Here is a 21162-nt window from a genome sequence, read left to right on the forward strand (position 1 = left end):
GCAAAAACGAAAAATTTTCATTCTATTTCGATTTTTACAGATGCCCATCTGACAGGACATATAAGATCAGAAGAATAAAGGAACGGTTTGATTCAAGTCTGCAAGACTTACTTTGCCTGTTATCATTAAACTGTGCTATCCAACGCTTCGATCAGACAAGAGTAAAAGTCAAAAACAAGATATATATAGTAACCATGGCCAAGAGACCACTAGGATTATCTAAGAGTAACAAAGCCAAGAGAGCCAAGAGAGACCAGGACAAAGCAGGTGCAGGCACCTCCAACGTGAGCTCTGCGAACAACAGCAAAGAGGGTACTCCGCAATTGACTTTGGAAGTCGAGGAAGGTGAGGACCCTGAGGATGAATTGGTGCAGTTGCGTGCAATGTGGAAAAGATATTTCCACGAGGAGAGACAATCAGAACCACTGTTGAACGGTGTTATTAACGAATGTAATGGTCTATTGATCAAGAGTGATCAGGACGGTACTGAATTGGATACTGAGTATTTAGCAATCTTTGCGTTTGCCTTAGTCGAATCGATTTATACTGAAGATGGGTATCATCCTGAAATGCATGAATTGTTCGAACGTGCCTTGGAAGTTCTTGACAGAGGGTTTAAACAAAATCCTAAAGACAAATTATTGGGACTTACGTATGCGAATCTTTGCTTCACTAGGATAATCACTGAATATATGTCTCAATTGAAGCCTGATAGTAATGAATCCGAAAAGCAATGGGCCATTGAAACGTTATTAAAGGATGCAATGTCTAAATTTTCAATTTATAATGAAGACATGAAGATGACATATGCTGTATTGACTGAATTGAATACATTATTAGAGTTAGTAGGTCATTTCAATAGTTCCAATGCTGTTGCTGAAGATGGTCTTGATAGTGATGTTGAGGAGGATGTTGAAGATTTAGATGAAGGAGAAGAAGAAGACGACGATAAGATTGGCTCAATTGCAGAGACCCATCCGTTGTATCCGTTGAGATTGCGTTCTCGTGATCACTTCGAATGGGGGAGGGAACAACTAGTCGAACTATACAAAGCATTACCAACTGATGATGATATTAAATTCAAGAGAGAAGTTGCCACAATGATTGGTGAATTATATTTAAAGAAGGCAGCTGCTCCAACTAGAAAGTTTTTAAGATTAAGATATGATAACGATGAAGAAGAAGAAGAGACGGATACTGCCATGTGCCAGGAAGCCCAACAAGGAGCCATTAAAGCTATTGCCTCGGCGTTAGAATACTTGAGAGATGCACAAGACCCAGACTCGACCGATTCATGGGTTGCCGTTGCCGAAGCATATATTGATTTGGGTAATGTTTGTGATAATGAATCGTGTGAACAAGACAATGCGTATGGCGAAGCTGAGAAATTATTACGCAAGGCTAATATTGCTGCTCACGGTAAGTACGATGAAGTGTTATCTAAATTTGTGCAGGACCAACAAGCCGAGTAAAAAGGTTAACCGAATTAGGTAATATAAAACGCCACGAGTAATATAACAATATAACAATATAACAATATAACAATATAACAATATAACAATATAACAATATAATATAAGTATATATACACCTCTTTTAGATAAGCTTTGACACTGCTCCGTGGGAGTTGCCATATAGCAACGGTCATCATCTGTAGAATGTCAAAATGATTAAGCCCATGGAGAAAAGAGTGAGCTTATTTGTATTTGTATATTTGCTACATCTGTGTGTATTCCGCGGGACAGACCTCGTTGACAGTGATGTCCCTGACGCTATTCTCTTGCACTCCAAGAAAACCAATAAAAAAGAAACGGGGTAGCTCACTCTCCGTGGGACGCTTTTTCGATCCCTGGTACTCTGTTACTACGTCATGTTCTCTGCAGGGAAAAGAAGACGGTCCATAGCTTGCTAAAAAGAAACGCTTTTCTCCCATTGCTTTTGTTGCTTTCCGGGAGTGGAAGGAGTATTCCTCCTTTTGGGATTCTGCGGTGAGAGAGATCCGTAAACTGAAAATACACACAGGGTATAAAAATCGCGCACATACACCTCGCTATCCATAGTAATTGCGGCACATATATAGGTAGATGAGGAAGGAAATCCGCGGACTTAAAACGAAAAGACAGCAAAATTGCCAAGGTCTCACACACCCAGAGAGACAGAAAGAGAGAAGGATCCCTTGCTGCTCTGTAAGATTACAGAAAGTAAACAAAGTGAAGTTGATTATTCAATTCAATTCAATTCAATTCAATTTAATTTAATGGTGAAAAACTTTCCATGGAAGTCAAGTTAATGTAGATTCCTTAGTACTCTCTGTCGAAGTACCGTAATATAATTTGCTTCAACAATCGGACCATTCCTCTCCCCCTCCTCTCTCTCTTCTACTCTTGTTAGTAATAACAACAACACAACGATTCAGTCAATCATCTCAGATTAGTCTTGAAGTAACAACAATTTATAAAATGTCCCTCTCTCTCTATATATATCTCTCCCTCCGATGCCAGGTTTCATTATGTAATGTATTATGCACCTATACTGGTAGAAAGTCAAGAGAGACAATAATTGGAAAAAAAAAGTAATGTTACAGCAATAATGATAATTCTTTGTCATTTCCTTTAATTCCATCCCTTCCCCATACCTATAATTTCTTTTTCTCTTGCATTTAATATATGTCGATCGACTGTTTTTAGAGTACTTTACATATATATATATGCATATATATATATTAAACCAATATTTTCTATTTATTATATAATTCATTGGTTCATGAAACAATTAAAGAAATATTTTATTTTATTTTTCACTTTTTTCCGTACCACAACTACATCAACATACCATCACATTAATTATTATTATTCACACCTCATAATGGACGATTCTTCAGTCCAATCAAGTATAGCGGCTTTACTCAATAGTACAGCTCTAGAAAATATATATGACCATCATGTTTCATTATATGGTGGGATGACCCCAAATTTAGCTTTCAATATTTGTATGATTGTAATATGGGGTATTCTTTTAGCATGTCAAATAGTTCAAGTCATATATAAACAATATTGGTTCTCTACTGCTTTCATCTGTACAGGGATCCTGGAAGTATTAGGTTATATTGGTAGAACATGGTCGCATTCAGATACTTCGTTAATGGACCCTTTCTTATTAAATATGATTTGTTTGACTATCGCTCCCGTATTCACAATGGGTGGTATCTACTATCAACTCGCTAAACTATTAGAAGTCTACGGCGCAAAATTCGGTCAATGGCCTCCAATTATTTATTCTTATGTATTTATTGCATCTGATATTGTGTCATTAGCTATTCAAGCAGCTGGTGGTGGTACTGCAGGTATGGCCGTCGCTGATAAAAAAGGTACTAAAGAAGGTACTCATATCTTTGTTGCAGGTCTGGCGTTACAAGTGTTCTCAATGTTAGTATTCATGTTTCTATGGTTCCATTTCTTATACCAAATCTTCATTAAGACAAGAATACAACATGCCAAAGTTTCAAAATTCTCATGGTCTCTATTAAAGATTCCATCTGAAGAAATCGATTATCTATATAAACCAAAATATAGAAACATGAGAGTCCCAAGCAGAATCCCTTTCAAATATTTCACTCTGGCAATGACAGGGGCCGTGTTGACTATTTTCACTCGTTGTGTCTATCGTCTTGCGGAATTGGCAGAAGGTTGGGAAGGTAACTTGATTACTCACGAATGGTACTTCATCATCTTAGATGCGGTGATGATGTCGATCGCTACAATTTGTATGACGGTGTTTCATCCTGGGATGGCATTTGAGGGACGTACCCAGTCTATACCAATTGCTAAGACCCATAAATTCAGGAAATCAAAAAAGAAATCTTCAGAGACCGCATTTGATCATGATATTGAGGCTGGCGATTTGAATACAAATGGTGGTAGTGACTTGGCCGATTTGGTTGGAGGTCAGGATGATGACGATTTGGACAATTCCTCTTGGAATAATACAGATAGTAATGAAAAAACAGATACTAATTATGCTATCCCGATTGTCGAAGATAATAAAACCGCTGTATCTGATGGTTCCAACAATGTTTCAAACAATAAACAATCTGGTTTGAAATCAAAACTATGGCCTTTCAATAAATAATCCTAATATTCACTATTCTAATTCCATTCCACATTTGTAACTTCTACCCCATTGCCATAGAATGATCATCTGGTTTGTCTGTCTTTAAGAAACATACCATACCATTTCCTTTCATATATATCACAAAACATGATAGCATTTATTTCCCAAACTACAACTACTACCCTTTACGATTAATTTAATTCATTTTCATCTTTGCTTGTTTTTTGTTTCAAATTACTTTAATAAAACGAAGTAACAAAATCTATGTCAATCACATAGTAAAAATACCCTATTTCATCAAAAACACATTTATGACACATTTCAACCCTAACGTATAACAGGATAACGATCGTCTATGACATTGTTTACTTCTAATTTAAGTTCTTCATCATTTGATATATCATACACTAAATGTAGTTTGGATGCATTTTTTTTCCAAACCATGTTATTCTTTGGTCATACTTTTTGATAGACTGCCTCCATAAAAACATATATATCATAATAAACACAGAAATATAATAAATATATTATTAGAAATTTAAAAAAAGTCTCATTCTATAGATACAATACATACACATCTATATTTTCTTCAATCATTGGCTTAAACTTTCTCTTCGACACTATTGAGCAACTCTTGTTTTTTCTCAGCTATTTCTCTTTCCCTCATAATGTAAGCTGCTTCAATTAATGCACATGCAATATATTCAATAGAAATTGTTCTTAAATATGAATGAGAACATCTCCATGTCCAAAATTTAGGCTCTAAATCACCTGTAAGTGAAGAAATTTCTCTTTTTATATTGGTACCAGGACATTCTGTACCTTCATATAAAAAGTAAAATAATGCCGAATGTAACGAAACAACAATTATTGCTAATCTAGGAAATACCTTCTTAACGCCAGCTGCTCTGGCAATGATACATATCCAAAAGACATACGAAATTATAAGCAACATATCCCAATCAATATCTAAAATTGACATGTTCGACTTCATGATAACACTTTACTATTATCTTATATACTTCAGTAATATATACTCATTATTAATTCCTCAACCAATCTATCTCTTCTGTCAATCGAAATTTTTAAAAAGTGTTTCTTGGTTGCAACTATAACATTTTGTTATTTCATCAACTAAAAAATATTTATCATAGGCTAATTTTTCCAATATCCCTTAATTTTTACCTACTGCGGGAAGAGTGCTTTATGCCATCGTAACTTCAACAACCACTCCAAAATACAAATACCAAGGTTATACTTATAAAGGGAAACCATTGAGAATTGTAAACAATCACTAAAATAACATTTACATAAAATGATTTACAACTTTTATATATTTCATAGTTGGGTGAGGATTCAACAACGTTCTATTAAAAACACACATCTCACGAAATAGTTGCCAAATCATCTCGCTTAATATATAAATATGTTCTACATAATCATTTATGTAGTGTATACATCATAATAAATCTTGAAACACATATAGTAGTTATTGTCCTTGCTTTAACCACCAATATACATGACCGCTTGTTCTAATTAATTTATGACTTGTTACTTAAAAATCAACGTATTACTTTCCCTCTACTCCACGACCTCGTCAATTTCCGCGATGAGAAGTGAAAATTTTTGTTTACTATATTTTTTTTAGATATATCTAATTAAGAAGCTACACAACCATAGAATCAAGCGCAAGTACTTTAAAGCTCACTCACAATAGGAACAAAGAAGTAACCTAGAACTTTACAGTTAACTAATCGATACTCTAAACAATTTTAATATGGGTGTCCCTTCATTCTTTAGATGGTTATCCCGGAAGTATCCGAAGATTATATCGCCTGTTATTGAGGACCCTGCTCAAGTAGTCGATGGTGTTATATTGCCATTAGATTATTCAGCACCAAATCCAAATGGTGAATTAGACAACCTGTATCTGGATATGAACGGTATTGTTCATCCGTGTTCTCATCCTGAGAATAGACCACCCCCAGAGACTGAAGATGAAATGCTTTTAGCAGTCTTTGAATACACTAACCGTGTCTTGAACATGGCAAGACCTCGTAAAGTATTAGTGATGGCCGTTGATGGTGTTGCTCCCAGAGCTAAGATGAATCAACAGAGAGCTCGGAGATTTAGAAGTGCTAGAGACGCAGAAATCCAAAATATGGAACGTGAAAGAGAAATATTAGAAAGAGAAAGTTATGGTGAAATAATCGATGATTCTGTTAGAAACAAAAAGACCTGGGATTCCAACGCAATTACCCCCGGTACACCATTCATGGATAAATTAGCAGCTGCATTACGTTATTGGACTGCTTTCAAACTAGCTACGGACCCTGGCTGGAAGGATCTTCAAGTAGTGATCAGTGACGCTACCGTTCCTGGGGAAGGTGAACATAAGATTATGAATTTTATTAGATCACAACGTGCAGATCCAGAGTACAACCCAAATACCACACATTGTATTTATGGTTTGGATGCAGATTTGATTTTCCTAGGTCTTGCAACACATGAACCTCATTTCAAGATCCTAAGAGAAGATGTTTTTGCTCAGAGTGCCAAGCCAAGGTCCAGAAATGGCGGTAATAGTACGTTTGCACCACAAACAGCTGAAGAAAAAGAACTATTATCGAAGGAAGACTCTCAGAAGCCTTTCCTATGGTTGCATGTTAGTGTACTGAGGGAGTATTTAGCGGCTGAATTGTGGGTACCAAGGTTACCATTTGCATTCGATATCGAGAGAGCTATTGATGATTGGGTATTCATGTGTTTTTTCTGTGGTAACGACTTTTTGCCACATTTACCTAGTCTGGATGTTAGAGAAAACAGTATTGATATCTTATTGGATATTTGGAAGGTTGTCCTACCTCAATTAAAGACATATATGACATGTGACGGTAACTTAAATTTAGAATCTGTCGAAAAGCTGCTGGGGCAACTGGGAGCTCGTGAACCAGATATCTTTAAGACCAGGCATATTCAGGAAGTTAGAAAACAGGAAGCAATGCAGAAACGGAAACAATATAAAAACGGTAATATTTCTAAAGGCCAAGATAGACATCCTACTAATTTTACAGAACAACTACAATTGTATGACACTTCTGGTAATCTAGCAAATGGTTCTTGGAACTTGACGACACATGATATGGTTAATCTAAAGAAAGAATTGATGCTTGCAAACGAAGGTAATGCTGAAGCAATTGTCATTGTGAAGGCTCAGAGTGACAAGAACGATGAATTAGTGAAGAATATCACTGAAGAGGAAATGAATAAAGTTGTATCTCAAGCTAATATTAGCAACCACTCTACAGCTGAACTTTTAAGAAAGAAGTTAATTGCTAAAAAACATAGTCTTGAAGACGATGTTGATGAGGATGAGGATGAAACAATTAAGAATGAGGAAGAAGGTGTTGTAACAAAGAAATTGAAGACCGAACAAGATAATCTAAACAATGAAATAAAATCAGAAGTCGAAGCTGAGATGGATGACGAAAATGATGAAGATGATGATGACAACGACGATACTAGTGCAGACGATAAAGATACCGCAACAGAGATTATTTCTAATGGGAGTGTCAAGAGTGGTGTTATCGATACTGATGAGACTGTAAAACTTTACGAACCAGGGTATATTGAAAGGTATTACACAGAGAAATTCCATATCGATCCAAAGGATATTAATACTGTAAGAAAAGGTTTAGTAAAAGCCTACATTGAAGGTGTATCTTGGGTCCTGCGTTATTATTATCAAGGTTGTGCTTCTTGGACATGGTATTATCCATTCCACTATGCTCCATTCGGTTCTGATTTTACTGATATTGCTAACATAGATATTCAATTTGAATTGGGTGAACCCTTCCTACCGTTTGAACAACTTATGAGTGTGTTGCCGGCTGCTTCGGGTCATACTTTACCTGCCATTTTCCGTCCATTGATGAATGAACCAGACTCCCCAATTATCGATTTTTATCCTAAGGAATTCCCAATCGATATGAACGGTAAAAAAATGTCCTGGCAAGGTATTGCTTTACTACCATTTATAGACGAAAAAAGATTATTAGAAAACGTCCGTGCTCAATACCCCAAACTAACAGACTATGAAAGCTCTAGAAACGTTAGAAATGAGGACATTCTACTTATTAGTAACAAGAATGTCAATTACGATACATTTGTAAAGAAACTCTACAATGGTGAGACGCCAGCTGCCAAGCCTTTTAATTTCGGTCACTTTAAGAGTGGCTTGAGTGGTATTGTTTTCGTAGATCAAGAGGGTTTTAAACTAAATAGCAAGCTAATGTGCCCTATCTCTGAAGGATCCTTCCCAGAACTTTCCACTAATCTTTTTTTGAAATTGTCGTTTGAATTTAATCCATTGATTGTTCCAAATAAATCGATTATCCTCAATGGCTATATTCCACCAGTACAAGCCCTGGATTCCTACGATCTAGATTCTATTATGTATAAATATGGGAATAATAACTATGGTCGTAATAACAGATCTCGCTTTAACGATAGTATGAAGGACAACATAATCAAAACTGGACCAAGTGGAACTACCCAATACAAACCAAGAGCTGGTGGATACAGAGCTTTCTTTTACTTTAGTCAACAACAGAATAACCAAAATATGAACCAGTACCATAATCAAAACGGAAACTATAATCACCAAAATCAAGGTAATGGTAGATTTGATAACGAAAATAATAATTACAATAATAGTAATAACAACCGTGGATATGATAACGGTAACAGGTACAATAATAATTACAATCGTAATAACGGCAATAACTACAGTCGTGGCAATAACTATAATAACAATAACAGAGGAGGTTACAGTAATGGAACTGGCTATGATCGTCAAAGAGGAAGATATAATGGTGGTAATCAAAACAGATACAACCAAAATGATAGAAATGGTAGCGGTGGTCGCAGATATTAATTTTATAAAAGTTCGTAACGATTCAACTTATATACGCTTATTGTAATATATATTCGAACATATAGAAAGTTGAAAATATGTTACTACGCTTATAATTATGCTAATATAAATATTTTAAAAAATATGTTGAAGAGAGTTAATATTACTCATAAATGTTAAACAGAGTTGCTGTTGTTAAACTGCTCATCTTTTGTGCATAGTAACGTTGGACTATGTAGCTCCAATAAACCCAATGTAGGGGGAACGAATTCTACATTATGCAGTATATATCAAGTGTTATTATGTATACGGCAGTGCAGTATACTCTAAATTCTACTTATATTAGCTACCTCCTCCTTCAGATAGGTTAAGCTAATGCTAGCCATTTTGTCGGAAATAGATTATAAGAGGGATAATGACCAAGGTTATAATCTATTGATAGGTTCATCCCGCAACAACTTAATAATAGATTGTTTACGCCACTATTGAGTGAGTTTATAATCACGACAATGATAATCCAACATATATAAACGGAACAATATTTCATTTATGAATATAATTGTTTCCATAATTTACTTTATATATTTTTATATAATATGTAAACGTAAGTTTGAAATCGAGAATATACGATTAGTATTCGAGTTGAAATTATCGGACATAGTTATAGATATTCAAATGTATAATCTTGTAATTTATTTTATGTTATATAAAGTAAGTCTATATAAGGAAGATTGTATATATATAAAGTTAGAATATGTGGTCCTTTTATACTTTTGGAAAAGGAAAACAGTCTACCAAATATTGATAGAATTCTTACTAAACATTCTAGAAACATGTTCTAGACACTTATGAAACAATTAGTAATACTTGCTTACTAATCATTCTTAAAGAATGTTCTAGAATCATATTGAACAGTTAGTAATAATTTCTTACTAAACATAAAATTGTAATAACCAAGTATTGCTACTTTCTATATTATAACAAATCCAAGCCTAAATCTATCATTTATCATTTCACTTATAAATTGTCTACTTTGGTAATATTAGAATATCTTATAACAAATAAATAATTCTTCCGATGTAGTGTAACGGCTATCACATCACGTTCTCACCGTGGAGACCCGGGTTCAACTCCCGGCTTCGGAATTTTTGGAACCTTATTTTATGAATGTCCGGGTAATATTACCGTTATAACTTTAAATAACTATGCTTGTGTGGTAGTAAGTCTATTTAAGGTCAATATTTTATATGTCATAGAACATTTAATGTTCTGTATAATTTTGAACAATTTCAAATAATAGCATATGTTTTTGTAGCTGATACAATTAATCAAGTAACGAGAAGGTATCTTTTTTGAATGGCTAAGACCATACATTTCAAAACATTTTCTATAGCTTATATATATCAATCTAATATAAACTGAGTAAACATTCTGTAAGAGATCATTCGTAGCTTTAACTACTACAAGATAGATATCATATATCAGAATTAGCCAACAATTGTGTCACATTAAAGTAAACTAATTTAAATGTATACCATCTGCTAAAAAACGATTACTACAATTCCAGTCTAGATCCATTTGAACGGAATAATTAAGACCCCATACCGTGCACAGTGACCAAAAAAACGTTGTTCCTTTTCTATTTAGTATTCTCCTATGACCAACGGAACAATTCCAATTTTGATTTCCACCTTTGCCCCCCTAGTCAAGACGCCGCAGCAGAATGAAAAAAAAAAGAGAACCCGAACGGTAGTAACTTTGTACGTCAGCAATGGAAACTGTTTCCATGAAATAAATCGCCGCAAATGGACATAGAGTTATTCCGCCACCCAAACAACTTTAATTTAATTTAATTTAATGGATATTTTTCTCCTCACCTGAATAGTTTAATAGTAAAAATAAACGTAGACCTAATAGTCTGTACGTATTTCTCCCTCTCGCTGGGCCCCCACCCACTTATCTTCGTGACCAAAACTATGGCGCACACAATCCCATAGTAACCAACACGACCTGCCTGTTCCTCGAATGAAACATTCGCTACGGTCACCTCTTCCTGTCTTTGGTTGCTGTCTTCCGGAAAATCTTCCGCTGCTTGTCACACAAAATATCCACCATCGTCCAGCGCAACTCACCAAGGAAAAAAACATAAAAAAAAAACAGCAACTCGCCTCTCCTACACTGTGAAAGAGCTGTAGTAAGAGACACACGCCGAGCAGATGTGGTGGGGGTTAATATTTTCACTCTTTTTGCTGATGAGGATAAAGATGATTGTTGGATTGACTATATTGACGGGCAACAAGGAGGAACTTGTTGTGATTATTTAATAATATTAGTATTTGCTTCATGTTGTCGTTAAGTTCATAAGAATAGCAATAGGACTGGTTAGTTCGTCTTCCTGTGCATGGCATTACATGCATGGGGAGCTATATGAACGCCTGTTTCTATATATTTTCTGGGAGCTGCAAGTTGAGGTACCGGAACTACTTCGATTGAAAAAAAAATAAAATAATAGTAAGAATATATTCTCAAAGGTCTATCGTTTTTCTTTCCCATATTGCAAAATAATAATAAATTAATTCGTTGCAAGACAAGTTTTATTCTTTTTAAATTTTTTTTTTGGCTCTCTTTAACAAACTTATTATATATAGTTATAACTTATTATTTTTTTAAAACACATAGACACACACACATATATATGTTTTGTTTATTAGGATTAACAACACCAAGAGATATTACTACAAATAAACACACGTATAAGAGCTTATATCACATATACGGTTAAGATTACAATTACAAATTTTTTTAAACCTATCCTCGAAAGAATACAATTTTAAAAAGATACGTATATATCCATACCTTTTACAAATATGTTTGTTTCACCTCCACCAACATATTTAATTAGGCAGTCCTCACATAAGAAACAATCTAAAAAGAAGGATGCACAAACTATTAATAATAATGAAATGTATAGTGAATGTGAAGTATCCTCTTCTGCATCTTCAATGAATTCAAATATATCAAATCATTCAAATGGTCATATTAGTAACGAAGAACAACAACAAGCATTCCATATTCCTTCCTTAGCTAGAAAAGAAGCTAATTTTGTTAGTGCACCAACAGAGTATGCTGATAGAGCAAGAGTAGAAATTAGAAAACGTTTATTACAACAATCTCCAAATAATAATAATAATAATAATAATAATAATAATAATACGAAACATTTGGATAGAATTAAATCTCATCAATCTTCAAATGCATCTATACAACAACATTCTATTGATAATGAAAGTATATTTTCAGATAATGCTTCATCATATCAATCAAGTATATTTTCTGCACCAACAACAGTACAAACACAAGTATCTCAATATTCCAATAATAGCCTCTTACAACATCAACAAAAATTCGTGACTCATTTGACATTGGAAGAAGCTTTACCAAAGACATTTTTCGATATGTATGCACCAGAATTGTTTACACAGGATCCATCCAAAATTTTATATAATGGAAGACCTACTTTTACGAAAAGAGAATTATTAGATTGGGATTTAAATGATATCAGATCTTTATTAATAATAGATCAATTGAGACCTGAATGGGGTAATAATATACCAGATATTGTTACTAATGAACGTAATTTAGTAAATTTTAGATTTATTCTATTTCCACTATGTTCTTCAGATGAATTTATTATTAATATCTTAGTTAATTCAGATCTATACGTCGAAGCAAATTTAGATTATGAATTTAAATTGACAAGCGCTAAATATACTGTTGCAGCTGCAAGAAAGAGACATGAACAAATGACAGGACGCAATGAACCAATGATGAACTTATCCAAACCCGAATGGAGAAATATTATTGAAAATTATTTATTAAATATTGCCGTTGAAGCTCAATGTAGGTTTGATTTCAAACAGCAATGTTCAGATTTTAAGAAATGGAAAATTCAACAAACAAATTTAAAGAAACCTGATATGCCTCCACCAAGTGTGATTCCAATGTCCATGCAGCATCGTAATGGTACTGGTTCTAATACATTATTGAAGAAAGCACTAATGAAAAACATGCAAATGAAAAATATTCAACAACAACAAAATAGTATAGATAATGCTCTGCTCGCAGGGGATAATTCAGTTCCAGTACAAAAAGTTTCTTTAACTAAAGAAGAAAAAGCCAGCATATGGTCTCATTGCCAAGCTCAAGTTTATCAACGTCTTGATTTGGATTGGAAACCAGATGGCGTCAGGTGAAAATATCTAAAATCCGTTATACGTACTTTTTCCTTCCTTTTGCATCATGCTAATTATTTGCATTCATTCACTAACTCATTAAACATTAGTCCATACAGTACCTTCACTCATTCAAAATCAAACATAATTCCTAATACCAAGTGTTTTGAGTACCATCACTTCTACAAAAGTTACTCACCCATTTTTATTAATATTACATTTAGATAGAGCAACTAATTAATTCATATATAATATATTTATTTTAAATATAAAAAGAATTCATTCATTCATTAATACCAAATCCTGTAAGTTACTATAATTACAAGTTATTAATGTTTGAAACAATATCATGTAATACGGCATATTCGCTAATGCTAAATTGATATTTGAATTTCCGAATGGGAAACAAAGAGAAGAAAAAAAAAAATCGAATTTCGTAGGAAATGTGTGAAAAATAAATAAATAATAAAGATGATGATATCAATTATAGGAAAGGTACACCGTCTCTATTTTTACATTAATTAAGAACGTACACATAGAAGATAGAAAATATATTTGTCCATTTCTGTTGAAGTATTTGCTATATACTTGACAACTCAATCCAAAGAGATACGAATTATATTAGCAGTTTTATTCTAAAGTATGTCTCAACCAGGAAAGAAGGATGCAGCAGATCTGCTAGCATCATTGAAGATCGATGACGCTAAGAAAGAAATAAAACCATCGACAAACACCACTGAAAACGTTTCTGAAAAGAAGGAAGACAAAAAGGAAGACAAGAAAGAAGACGTGAAGCCACCAGTGAAAGATGAAAAAAGCGAAAAGAAGACCGATAGCAAGACAGAAGATGAATCACCATTAGTGAAATCTGAATATGAGGTCAAAGTTAAACTTGTGGATTTACAAGCCGACCCAAACTCCCCATTATATAGTGCCAAATCCTTCGATGAATTAGGATTAACCCCCGACTTATTAAAGGGTGTCTATGCAATGAAGTTTCAAAAACCATCCAAGATTCAAGAAAAGGCCTTGCCATTGTTATTGAGTGATCCACCAAGAAACATGATTGCTCAATCTCAATCCGGTACAGGTAAGACGGGTGCTTTTTCATTGACCATGCTATCTAGAGTTGACCCTTCAATCAATGCACCACAGGCCATCTGTCTTGCACCATCCCGTGAATTAGCTAGACAAACATTAGAGGTGATCCAAGAAATGGGCAAATTTACTAAGATTACTACTCAACTAATCGTTCCGGACTCATTTGAGAAAAATCAACAAATCAATGCTAATATTATTGTCGGGACTCCCGGTACTGTCTTAGATCTAATGCGCCGGAAATTAATGTTATTGAATAATATTAAAATATTTGTACTTGATGAAGCTGATAATATGTTAGATAAACAAGGTCTTGGAGATCAATGTCTTCGTGTAAAGAAATTCATTCCAAAGAGTACTCAATTAGTTTTATTTAGTGCTACCTTTGCTGATCGAGTTAGAAATTATGCTAAAAAAGTTGTTCCAGAGGCTAATACGTTAGAATTACAAAGAAATGAAGTTAACGTTGATGCTATTAAACAATTATATATGGATTGTAAAGGTGATGATCATAAATATGAAGTCTTATGTGAATTATATGGGTTGTTAACTATTGGTTCCTCAATTATATTTGTTGCAACAAAGAAGACAGCCAACTTATTATATGGGAAATTAAAACAAGAAGGTCATCAAGTATCGATTTTACATGGTGATTTACAATCTCAAGATAGAGATAGATTAATTGATGATTTCCGTGAAGGTAGATCTAAAGTATTAATTACCACAAATGTGTTAGCTCGTGGTATTGATATTCCAAGTGTTTCAATGGTAGTCAATTATGATCTACCTACCATTGAGAATGGACAAGCTGATCCTGCTACATATATTCATCGTATTGGTAGAACAGGTAGATTTGGTAGAAAAGGTGTTGCGATTTCATTTATATCCGATAAGAAATCTTATAATGTGTTATCACAAATTCAACAATATTTCAATCTTGATATGACACGTGTGCCGACCGATGACTGGGATGAAGTCGAAGAGATTGTCAAGAAAGTATTGAAGGATTAAAACAAACAAACAAACGCCAAATAAATAGATGTCAATTTATATAATTGGAACGTATATACACACACACATATATATATATATATGTATATTACAATGAAAATTCTTCTGCATCAAATCAACTATTAAAACTAACTCCGATTCCTATTTTACCACATCAGGCGTAGCACTAATATTATATCTATATATCTATATCTAGACGATGATTGTATAATCAAATGCAACCCTTTGTGTCTTACTGAGCGTGGGATTGAAATCAATGTTTCCGTATTGTGTATATAATATTATCTAATCGAATTCAACATCCTTTAAAACCCGGACAGGAACCTCGCAACCTCGGCCGAATGAACCGTCCAGTTCGGTTCACCCCCTGGTCGCTTCCTTCCTTACAGCAGTCAAAATAAGCTTCTTCTCTCCCTTTCTTTTCTTTCCCGCCCAATCGCAATCATCGCAATCGCCGACCCGTGCCGGTCCCCTCTTCAACCCCCCGTGGCCTCCTTTTCTCTCTCCCTCCACGCTGCGAATAGCCACGCAAACCGGCAAAACGGAAATTCAAATATTCGAAACATTTGTTGCTGCGCTGCTCGTGCCCAGTGATAACCCAGGCCATATTTAGTATGCAGTCCCCTTTTTCTCTCTTTCCGTCTGTCGGCCTCCCTGTCCCTCTCCCTGACAGCGTGGGCAGCCGAAACAGAAACAGAACGTAAATTTTTGATTCTGAGTGAAATAAATGAATAAATGAATAAGTAAACAGAATTACAGAGCGGTGGATGGGGCGGGTGATGTAATGGGACGGTAGTACTACCATACCCACTTGTAATATTAGGAAATAAACAAATGTATATATATATATATATAAAGCGATGTGCATCGACAAAAATTATCTTATTTTAAAAAAAACCTTGTTTATTTAATTACTAATTACTTCTCTTTTTTATATACCTACTTACAAACACAAACAAACACATTACACACTAAAATCAATCCATTATGGAAGCCTCTAAAATTATTAACATCATCCTAGCTCTATTTTTACCACCTGTCTCTGTCTTTTTAGCTCGTGGATGGGGTACCGAATGTATAGTCAGTATTGTATTGACTATTTGTGGTTGGGTCCCAGGTATGCTTTACGCTCTATACATCATCTTACAAGATGATTAAATTTAAAGATTTGTTATATATCTATAAAATCTTTTTATTAGACCGTTTCTCTCTCTCAATTGCATTTTAAACAAACCAAACTAAACAATCAAAATTTTTTGTGAAATAAACTAATTGCATTTACTTCACTTCCCTTTCCTTCTATCTATATTTATATCTATATCAATAATTTTTTTTTTTGCTATGGTACTATCAAATATTATTAAGTAACTTTATCTGTTATTTTTCTATTAACTATGTAATTTTTAATTTTAATTTTAATTCAATAAAATATATTATTATTATTATTGTTATGTGTGTTGTATATATACATGTATGTAAAAATCATTATAGATGGAATTTTTAAAACTCAAACAGATATCTCTCTATCTGCATTCATGGGTGAGGTCGATATGTATCCGCATTTCACCTTATAATTGTGGAGCTAGCATATCCATCAATGGAGATTGAATAAATGCAACACCGGCAATAAATAATGAACCATTTAATACAATGGTAAAAGCTGGAGATTCCTTAAATTCTTGAAATTTGGATTTTGGTGCTTGTGGCGCACTTGGAATTCCTCCATTTAAACCTGGCATACCGAACATCTTCTATATTTATCTTTATATTTATATGTAAAAAGTGACTGCGAATAATATTTTATATCGTACACACTAAACACTTTTTTGATTGCTTGTGAAGTTATTTACTTGTTTTACTACCTACCACTCCTCTCCTTATATATATATATATATATTCATTAATTTGCTATTCGTCCCTCTTTCAATTTTATTTTCTTGATTTCGCTTTTTGGGTTTTTTTATTAGAATCACTGCTCGTTAACTATGATATTGTTTCTGTCTATTTCAATATTGTTTTCTTTAGTATTAGGAATATGCTATAATAATCATGGTAATAATGTTATATAAGACTTGTATATATACATACATATATATATGTATACGTAGTAATTATGCCGAGACCATACGATGTAACCTCGTAAGCTCATTGCTGTCTGTATGTGTTATTGAATCGTTTGACGACGCCATATATATCAGCTCGTCCCGCGATCTGAGTACCGATTCTGGCTGTTGTTCCTGTTGTTGATTACTTACCACTAAATATTCTTGTATCTTATCCATCAACGTGTGCAATGAAGCGCTTAGGCGTACATTCTTACTCGCATCTTTACCTTTTATTATACTATTACTGTTATGACTAACAATATTCCTCCTCTTATGAATAACCATGGGGGGTTCCGGGACCAAAACAATCTTGTGTGGCTCTTGATCTGGTACTTTCTCAGCCAAAGTATAACGCCTTTGATGGTACTGTCTTAGTTTATAATAATACCTCACTAGACGTATCATATATAACCATGCATCTATCATGTAAAGACCTAGGAAAGGTACAAGGACCATCAGAATAAGAATATAACATGTTGTTTGAACAATATGCACAAACTGTATACTCCACCGTACCACTGCTTCTTCTATTATATCGAGTACTGCCATACTATGTCACTATATTTTTTTTTGTTATTTCTTGTAGACTAATGTATAATAATTTGGTGTTCCTATTCAAAAACAAACGACGACTGATAAACTGACCTCTTTAGAGAAGAATAAAAATAAAGCAATATTTTTTTATTTAATTATCTTGTATATATTCGTAGCAACTAGCAACTTTATTCTGACGTATAAGAAATTGTAGCGATACCCTTTGATTGCTTCAGCCAAGAGATGAGTTGTTTTTTCCTTTAAAATATAACTGTTATTAAAATTTATATTTCCTTTTGATTTGTATTTTTTTTTGTCTTTCTCCTTACAGTGAGTAATATGTGTGATCCTTGTTCGCTTTGTTCTCCCGCATATATTCTACTCCGTCAAATGGTCATAGTGTCTCCTGCAAGGCATAATAATAATCATGCTAATAACATCAACAAATCATCATTCATTCATATTGACAGGTTTCGGTCGCTTTTAATAGCATTATATTAGTATATATATATATTTGTTTGGACTGTGGTATATATGTATGTATAAAGAATGTTTGTACGTAATGAAATGTTGAAAATTTAGAAGGAAGGAAATCCAAGAAGTATGTTATTTGGAAAAACAGCTTGTTATGTATCTGTCTTTCTCTTTTTTTATTGTTTTGATTTGCTTGTGCTGGTGACTGACTACTGTACACCGATCACACTCAATTCTAAAGTCCATACTCTACGGATATGTAATCTAACAGGTACACTAATCCTATTTAATTCGGCTTCTGTATTTGTCATACTTGGTAATTTCAATCTAATTGTAGTATGCTTATCATCGGCCCATGTCCCATATATCTCTACATTTAATTCTATCTCTTCATCCCCCCACCAACATTTTCTGGCAGGCTTTCTCCAGAATAATAACAGTTTTTCGTTGATATCTGGCTTGGGTACCAAATCGTATACTTTTGGTAATTCTGGTGAATGTTTTGCATGATTACCACTGATGTTAATATTACTACCGCCTAATTTTAATTGTGAACTGTTTCTTGATGACGAATGAGAACGAACGTTATCTGCCAATACAGAAAATCTGGATTTCTTCTTATCTTTCCTTGATGAGTGGCTTCCATCTTTATTAGAGATTGCAGATATATCAGATGACGTAGATGAAGTCTTCATAGCATTGTTACCACTTACTGTACGTGAACCAATCTTATTATTATAGTTATTATTATGATGCTGATGATTTGTATTTGTAGAAGAGTTTAAGGATGAGGCAGATACCGTGGCCGATAGGTTTGTTTCAGATGGTGTCTCTGCATCACCATTTCCATTAATACCATGCTCCATCTCCCATTTCAACTTAGCTTCGTTGTACGTGGCTCTAAACATTTCTGTACTTTCATTAGCCAATCTACATAATGATAATGAACTTATCACAGTCTTACCGGCTTCTTGGGTACGATTACCCCATATCGATTGAGTAGTGAACCCTGACGAACATAACATGTCCATTAGATGTTGTTCTGCAGGACCAAGTTTCTTACTGGACAATTTGCTTAGATCCATTTCATTAGCCATTGTTGTTGAACTATTATGATGAGTCTTACCTGACGAATTGTAATTGTTGTTTTGATATCTGAGCCTATTAGATGAAAATAAACCTTGGAACACAGATGTCTTGTTCGCTAGATAACTGCCTGCAGCTATTTTGATCTGAGCCATGAAATGATGCAATAAATCATTATTATTTTCACGTATTGTCTCTGGGTCCATATGTACATTATCGCCATTCACATTTCCTATTGATTCAAATTTGAATTGTTGTTGAGGAACACAATAATAATCCAAATCTTCCCTTAGAACGATAATTGCAGGCTTTTGATGTAAAATATTATGTTCATTTGGGGTACCACTCCCATTCGCACTACTACTACCACTACCATTATTGAATCCGAAAAACCCCTTTGCACTATTCACCAAATTATTACTTGAGTTACGTGCAAACAATTTCTCAACCGGATGATTTATCATATCGTCATGAGCCCTAGTGAACACTTCCATAATATACTCAAAACAATCCGGTGGGAAGTTCATAATGTATACTTCATCATCGGGCGTCAGGTTTGTAATGACTTGACCGTCTCTATCTAGAAAGACCCCAGATGGAAATAAACATAGAAGTAATGATTCAGGAAGCGACATCAGTTGATCCCTAGTGATAAAATAATGGTTTTCTTGAATGTTCAAATGAATCAAAGAATTTCCATATGCATCATTTTCCATTCCTTCGTAATACTCTTGATTATTGGCACCCATACCATTATCATGAAGCAACGGACTCACGCCAGAACCATCCTGGGATACCTGGGTAATTATGTTCTGCATTTCTTGTTTGTTTGTTTTTGCAGAAAATTATTTACTTTTTCTTGTAGCACACACTCAATAATTGAGATTTATTACTTCAAATAGGTGTGTATATTGTTTAAAAATTATGGATTCCCTTTAAGGAAAATGTTCATGCACACAGACTGTCCCTTTTCAATTTGTTTTTAATAAATCTATAAGAAAAAGAAATCAGAATTGTATCTTGTAAAGAGTTTATTCTAATTGCAAACAAGCTCTATTTTGCTAACACTTATATGCAGAACAACTTTTAAACAGTAACTTAGTTAACTATTCGTATGGTATATCAAAGTGACTTCACTTATTCTCTTTCCCTCTCATTATATAAAAAGATATGCTAATCCATTTTTATCAAAGAATTAGTTCCCTATTCTTCCAATGTCTGTTTAATGATTGTTTTTCTTAGAAAAAAAAAAAAAATTTGTTCGGGCGGGCGATAATCCTCAACCAAAAATTGCACAGGCTACAGAGAACAGAACACAATAGGATAAACATCAATGAATATAACGAATAAAACAGTCGCTAAATCACGCAATAAGAGTATGCATATTTGTTCAAGTACGAGATAAGGGTACTGACTTATTTTCTTTTCTTTTCTTTTCTTTTGTAGTGGTATGTCTAGTAGTAAATAAGGAATACATCTCTACATCTATATATTTCTACATATTTATATATATGCATGTGACTAGATTTAGAATAACAGACCGCTATAAGGGGCTATGCTTGTAGCTTGTCAAGGGATTAGTTCCAACAACAGCATC

At 34.0% G+C, this 21162-nt stretch overlaps 9 protein-coding genes and 1 non-coding gene across 10 annotated transcripts; 7 read left to right on the top strand and 3 right to left on the bottom strand.

Annotated features, from left to right (window-relative positions):
- Positions 1 to 194: 194 nt before the first annotated feature.
- ETT1 (Ett1p) lies at positions 195 to 1472 on the top strand (the record flags this gene model as incomplete). Its single annotated transcript, XM_041552192.1, has 1 exon — positions 195 to 1472. One exon carries the CDS (start codon positions 195 to 197, stop codon positions 1470 to 1472), a length of 1278 nt encoding a protein of 425 aa, XP_041408126.1.
- Positions 1473 to 2961: 1489 nt separating this feature from the next.
- On the top strand, positions 2962 to 4128 carry RSB1 (phospholipid-translocating ATPase RSB1; the record flags this gene model as incomplete). The annotated part of the gene is made up of 1 exon (XM_041552193.1): positions 2962 to 4128. One exon carries the CDS (start codon positions 2962 to 2964, stop codon positions 4126 to 4128), a length of 1167 nt encoding a protein of 388 aa, XP_041408127.1.
- Positions 4129 to 5887: 1759 nt separating this feature from the next.
- On the top strand, positions 5888 to 9046 carry RAT1 (ssRNA exonuclease RAT1; the record flags this gene model as incomplete). Its single annotated transcript, XM_041552194.1, has 1 exon — positions 5888 to 9046. The coding sequence occupies one exon, from the start codon at positions 5888 to 5890 to the stop codon at positions 9044 to 9046; it is 3159 nt and encodes a 1052-aa protein (XP_041408128.1).
- Positions 9047 to 10098: 1052 nt separating this feature from the next.
- KABA2_09S01188 lies at positions 10099 to 10170 on the top strand. Its single transcript has one exon. It is a non-coding gene; the product is annotated as a tRNA-Glu (tRNA).
- A 1722-nt stretch (positions 10171 to 11892) lies between these two features.
- Positions 11893 to 13278, top strand: STD1 (Std1p; the record flags this gene model as incomplete). The annotated part of the gene is made up of 1 exon (XM_041552195.1): positions 11893 to 13278. The coding sequence occupies one exon, from the start codon at positions 11893 to 11895 to the stop codon at positions 13276 to 13278; it is 1386 nt and encodes a 461-aa protein (XP_041408129.1).
- Positions 13279 to 13899: 621 nt separating this feature from the next.
- Positions 13900 to 15366, top strand: DBP5 (ATP-dependent RNA helicase DBP5; the record flags this gene model as incomplete). Its single annotated transcript, XM_041552196.1, has 1 exon — positions 13900 to 15366. The coding sequence occupies one exon, from the start codon at positions 13900 to 13902 to the stop codon at positions 15364 to 15366; it is 1467 nt and encodes a 488-aa protein (XP_041408130.1).
- Positions 15367 to 16353: 987 nt separating this feature from the next.
- On the top strand, positions 16354 to 16524 carry PMP3 (Pmp3p; the record flags this gene model as incomplete). The annotated part of the gene is made up of 1 exon (XM_041552197.1): positions 16354 to 16524. One exon carries the CDS (start codon positions 16354 to 16356, stop codon positions 16522 to 16524), a length of 171 nt encoding a protein of 56 aa, XP_041408131.1.
- Positions 16525 to 16934: 410 nt separating this feature from the next.
- Positions 16935 to 17114, bottom strand: TOM6 (Tom6p; the record flags this gene model as incomplete). The annotated part of the gene is made up of 1 exon (XM_041552198.1): positions 16935 to 17114. The coding sequence occupies one exon, from the start codon at positions 17112 to 17114 to the stop codon at positions 16935 to 16937; it is 180 nt and encodes a 59-aa protein (XP_041408132.1).
- Positions 17115 to 17477: 363 nt separating this feature from the next.
- IRC23 (Irc23p) lies at positions 17478 to 18020 on the bottom strand (the record flags this gene model as incomplete). Its single annotated transcript, XM_041552199.1, has 1 exon — positions 17478 to 18020. One exon carries the CDS (start codon positions 18018 to 18020, stop codon positions 17478 to 17480), a length of 543 nt encoding a protein of 180 aa, XP_041408133.1.
- Positions 18021 to 18688: 668 nt separating this feature from the next.
- WHI2 (Whi2p) lies at positions 18689 to 20383 on the bottom strand (the record flags this gene model as incomplete). The annotated part of the gene is made up of 1 exon (XM_041552200.1): positions 18689 to 20383. One exon carries the CDS (start codon positions 20381 to 20383, stop codon positions 18689 to 18691), a length of 1695 nt encoding a protein of 564 aa, XP_041408134.1.
- Positions 20384 to 21162: the final 779 nt, after the last annotated feature.

The sequence above is a fragment of the Maudiozyma barnettii genome (assembly GCF_903064755.1).
Source record: "Maudiozyma barnettii strain CLIB 1767 genome assembly, contig: KABA2_09, whole genome shotgun sequence".
Lineage (NCBI taxonomy): Eukaryota > Fungi > Ascomycota > Saccharomycetes > Saccharomycetales > Saccharomycetaceae > Maudiozyma > Maudiozyma barnettii.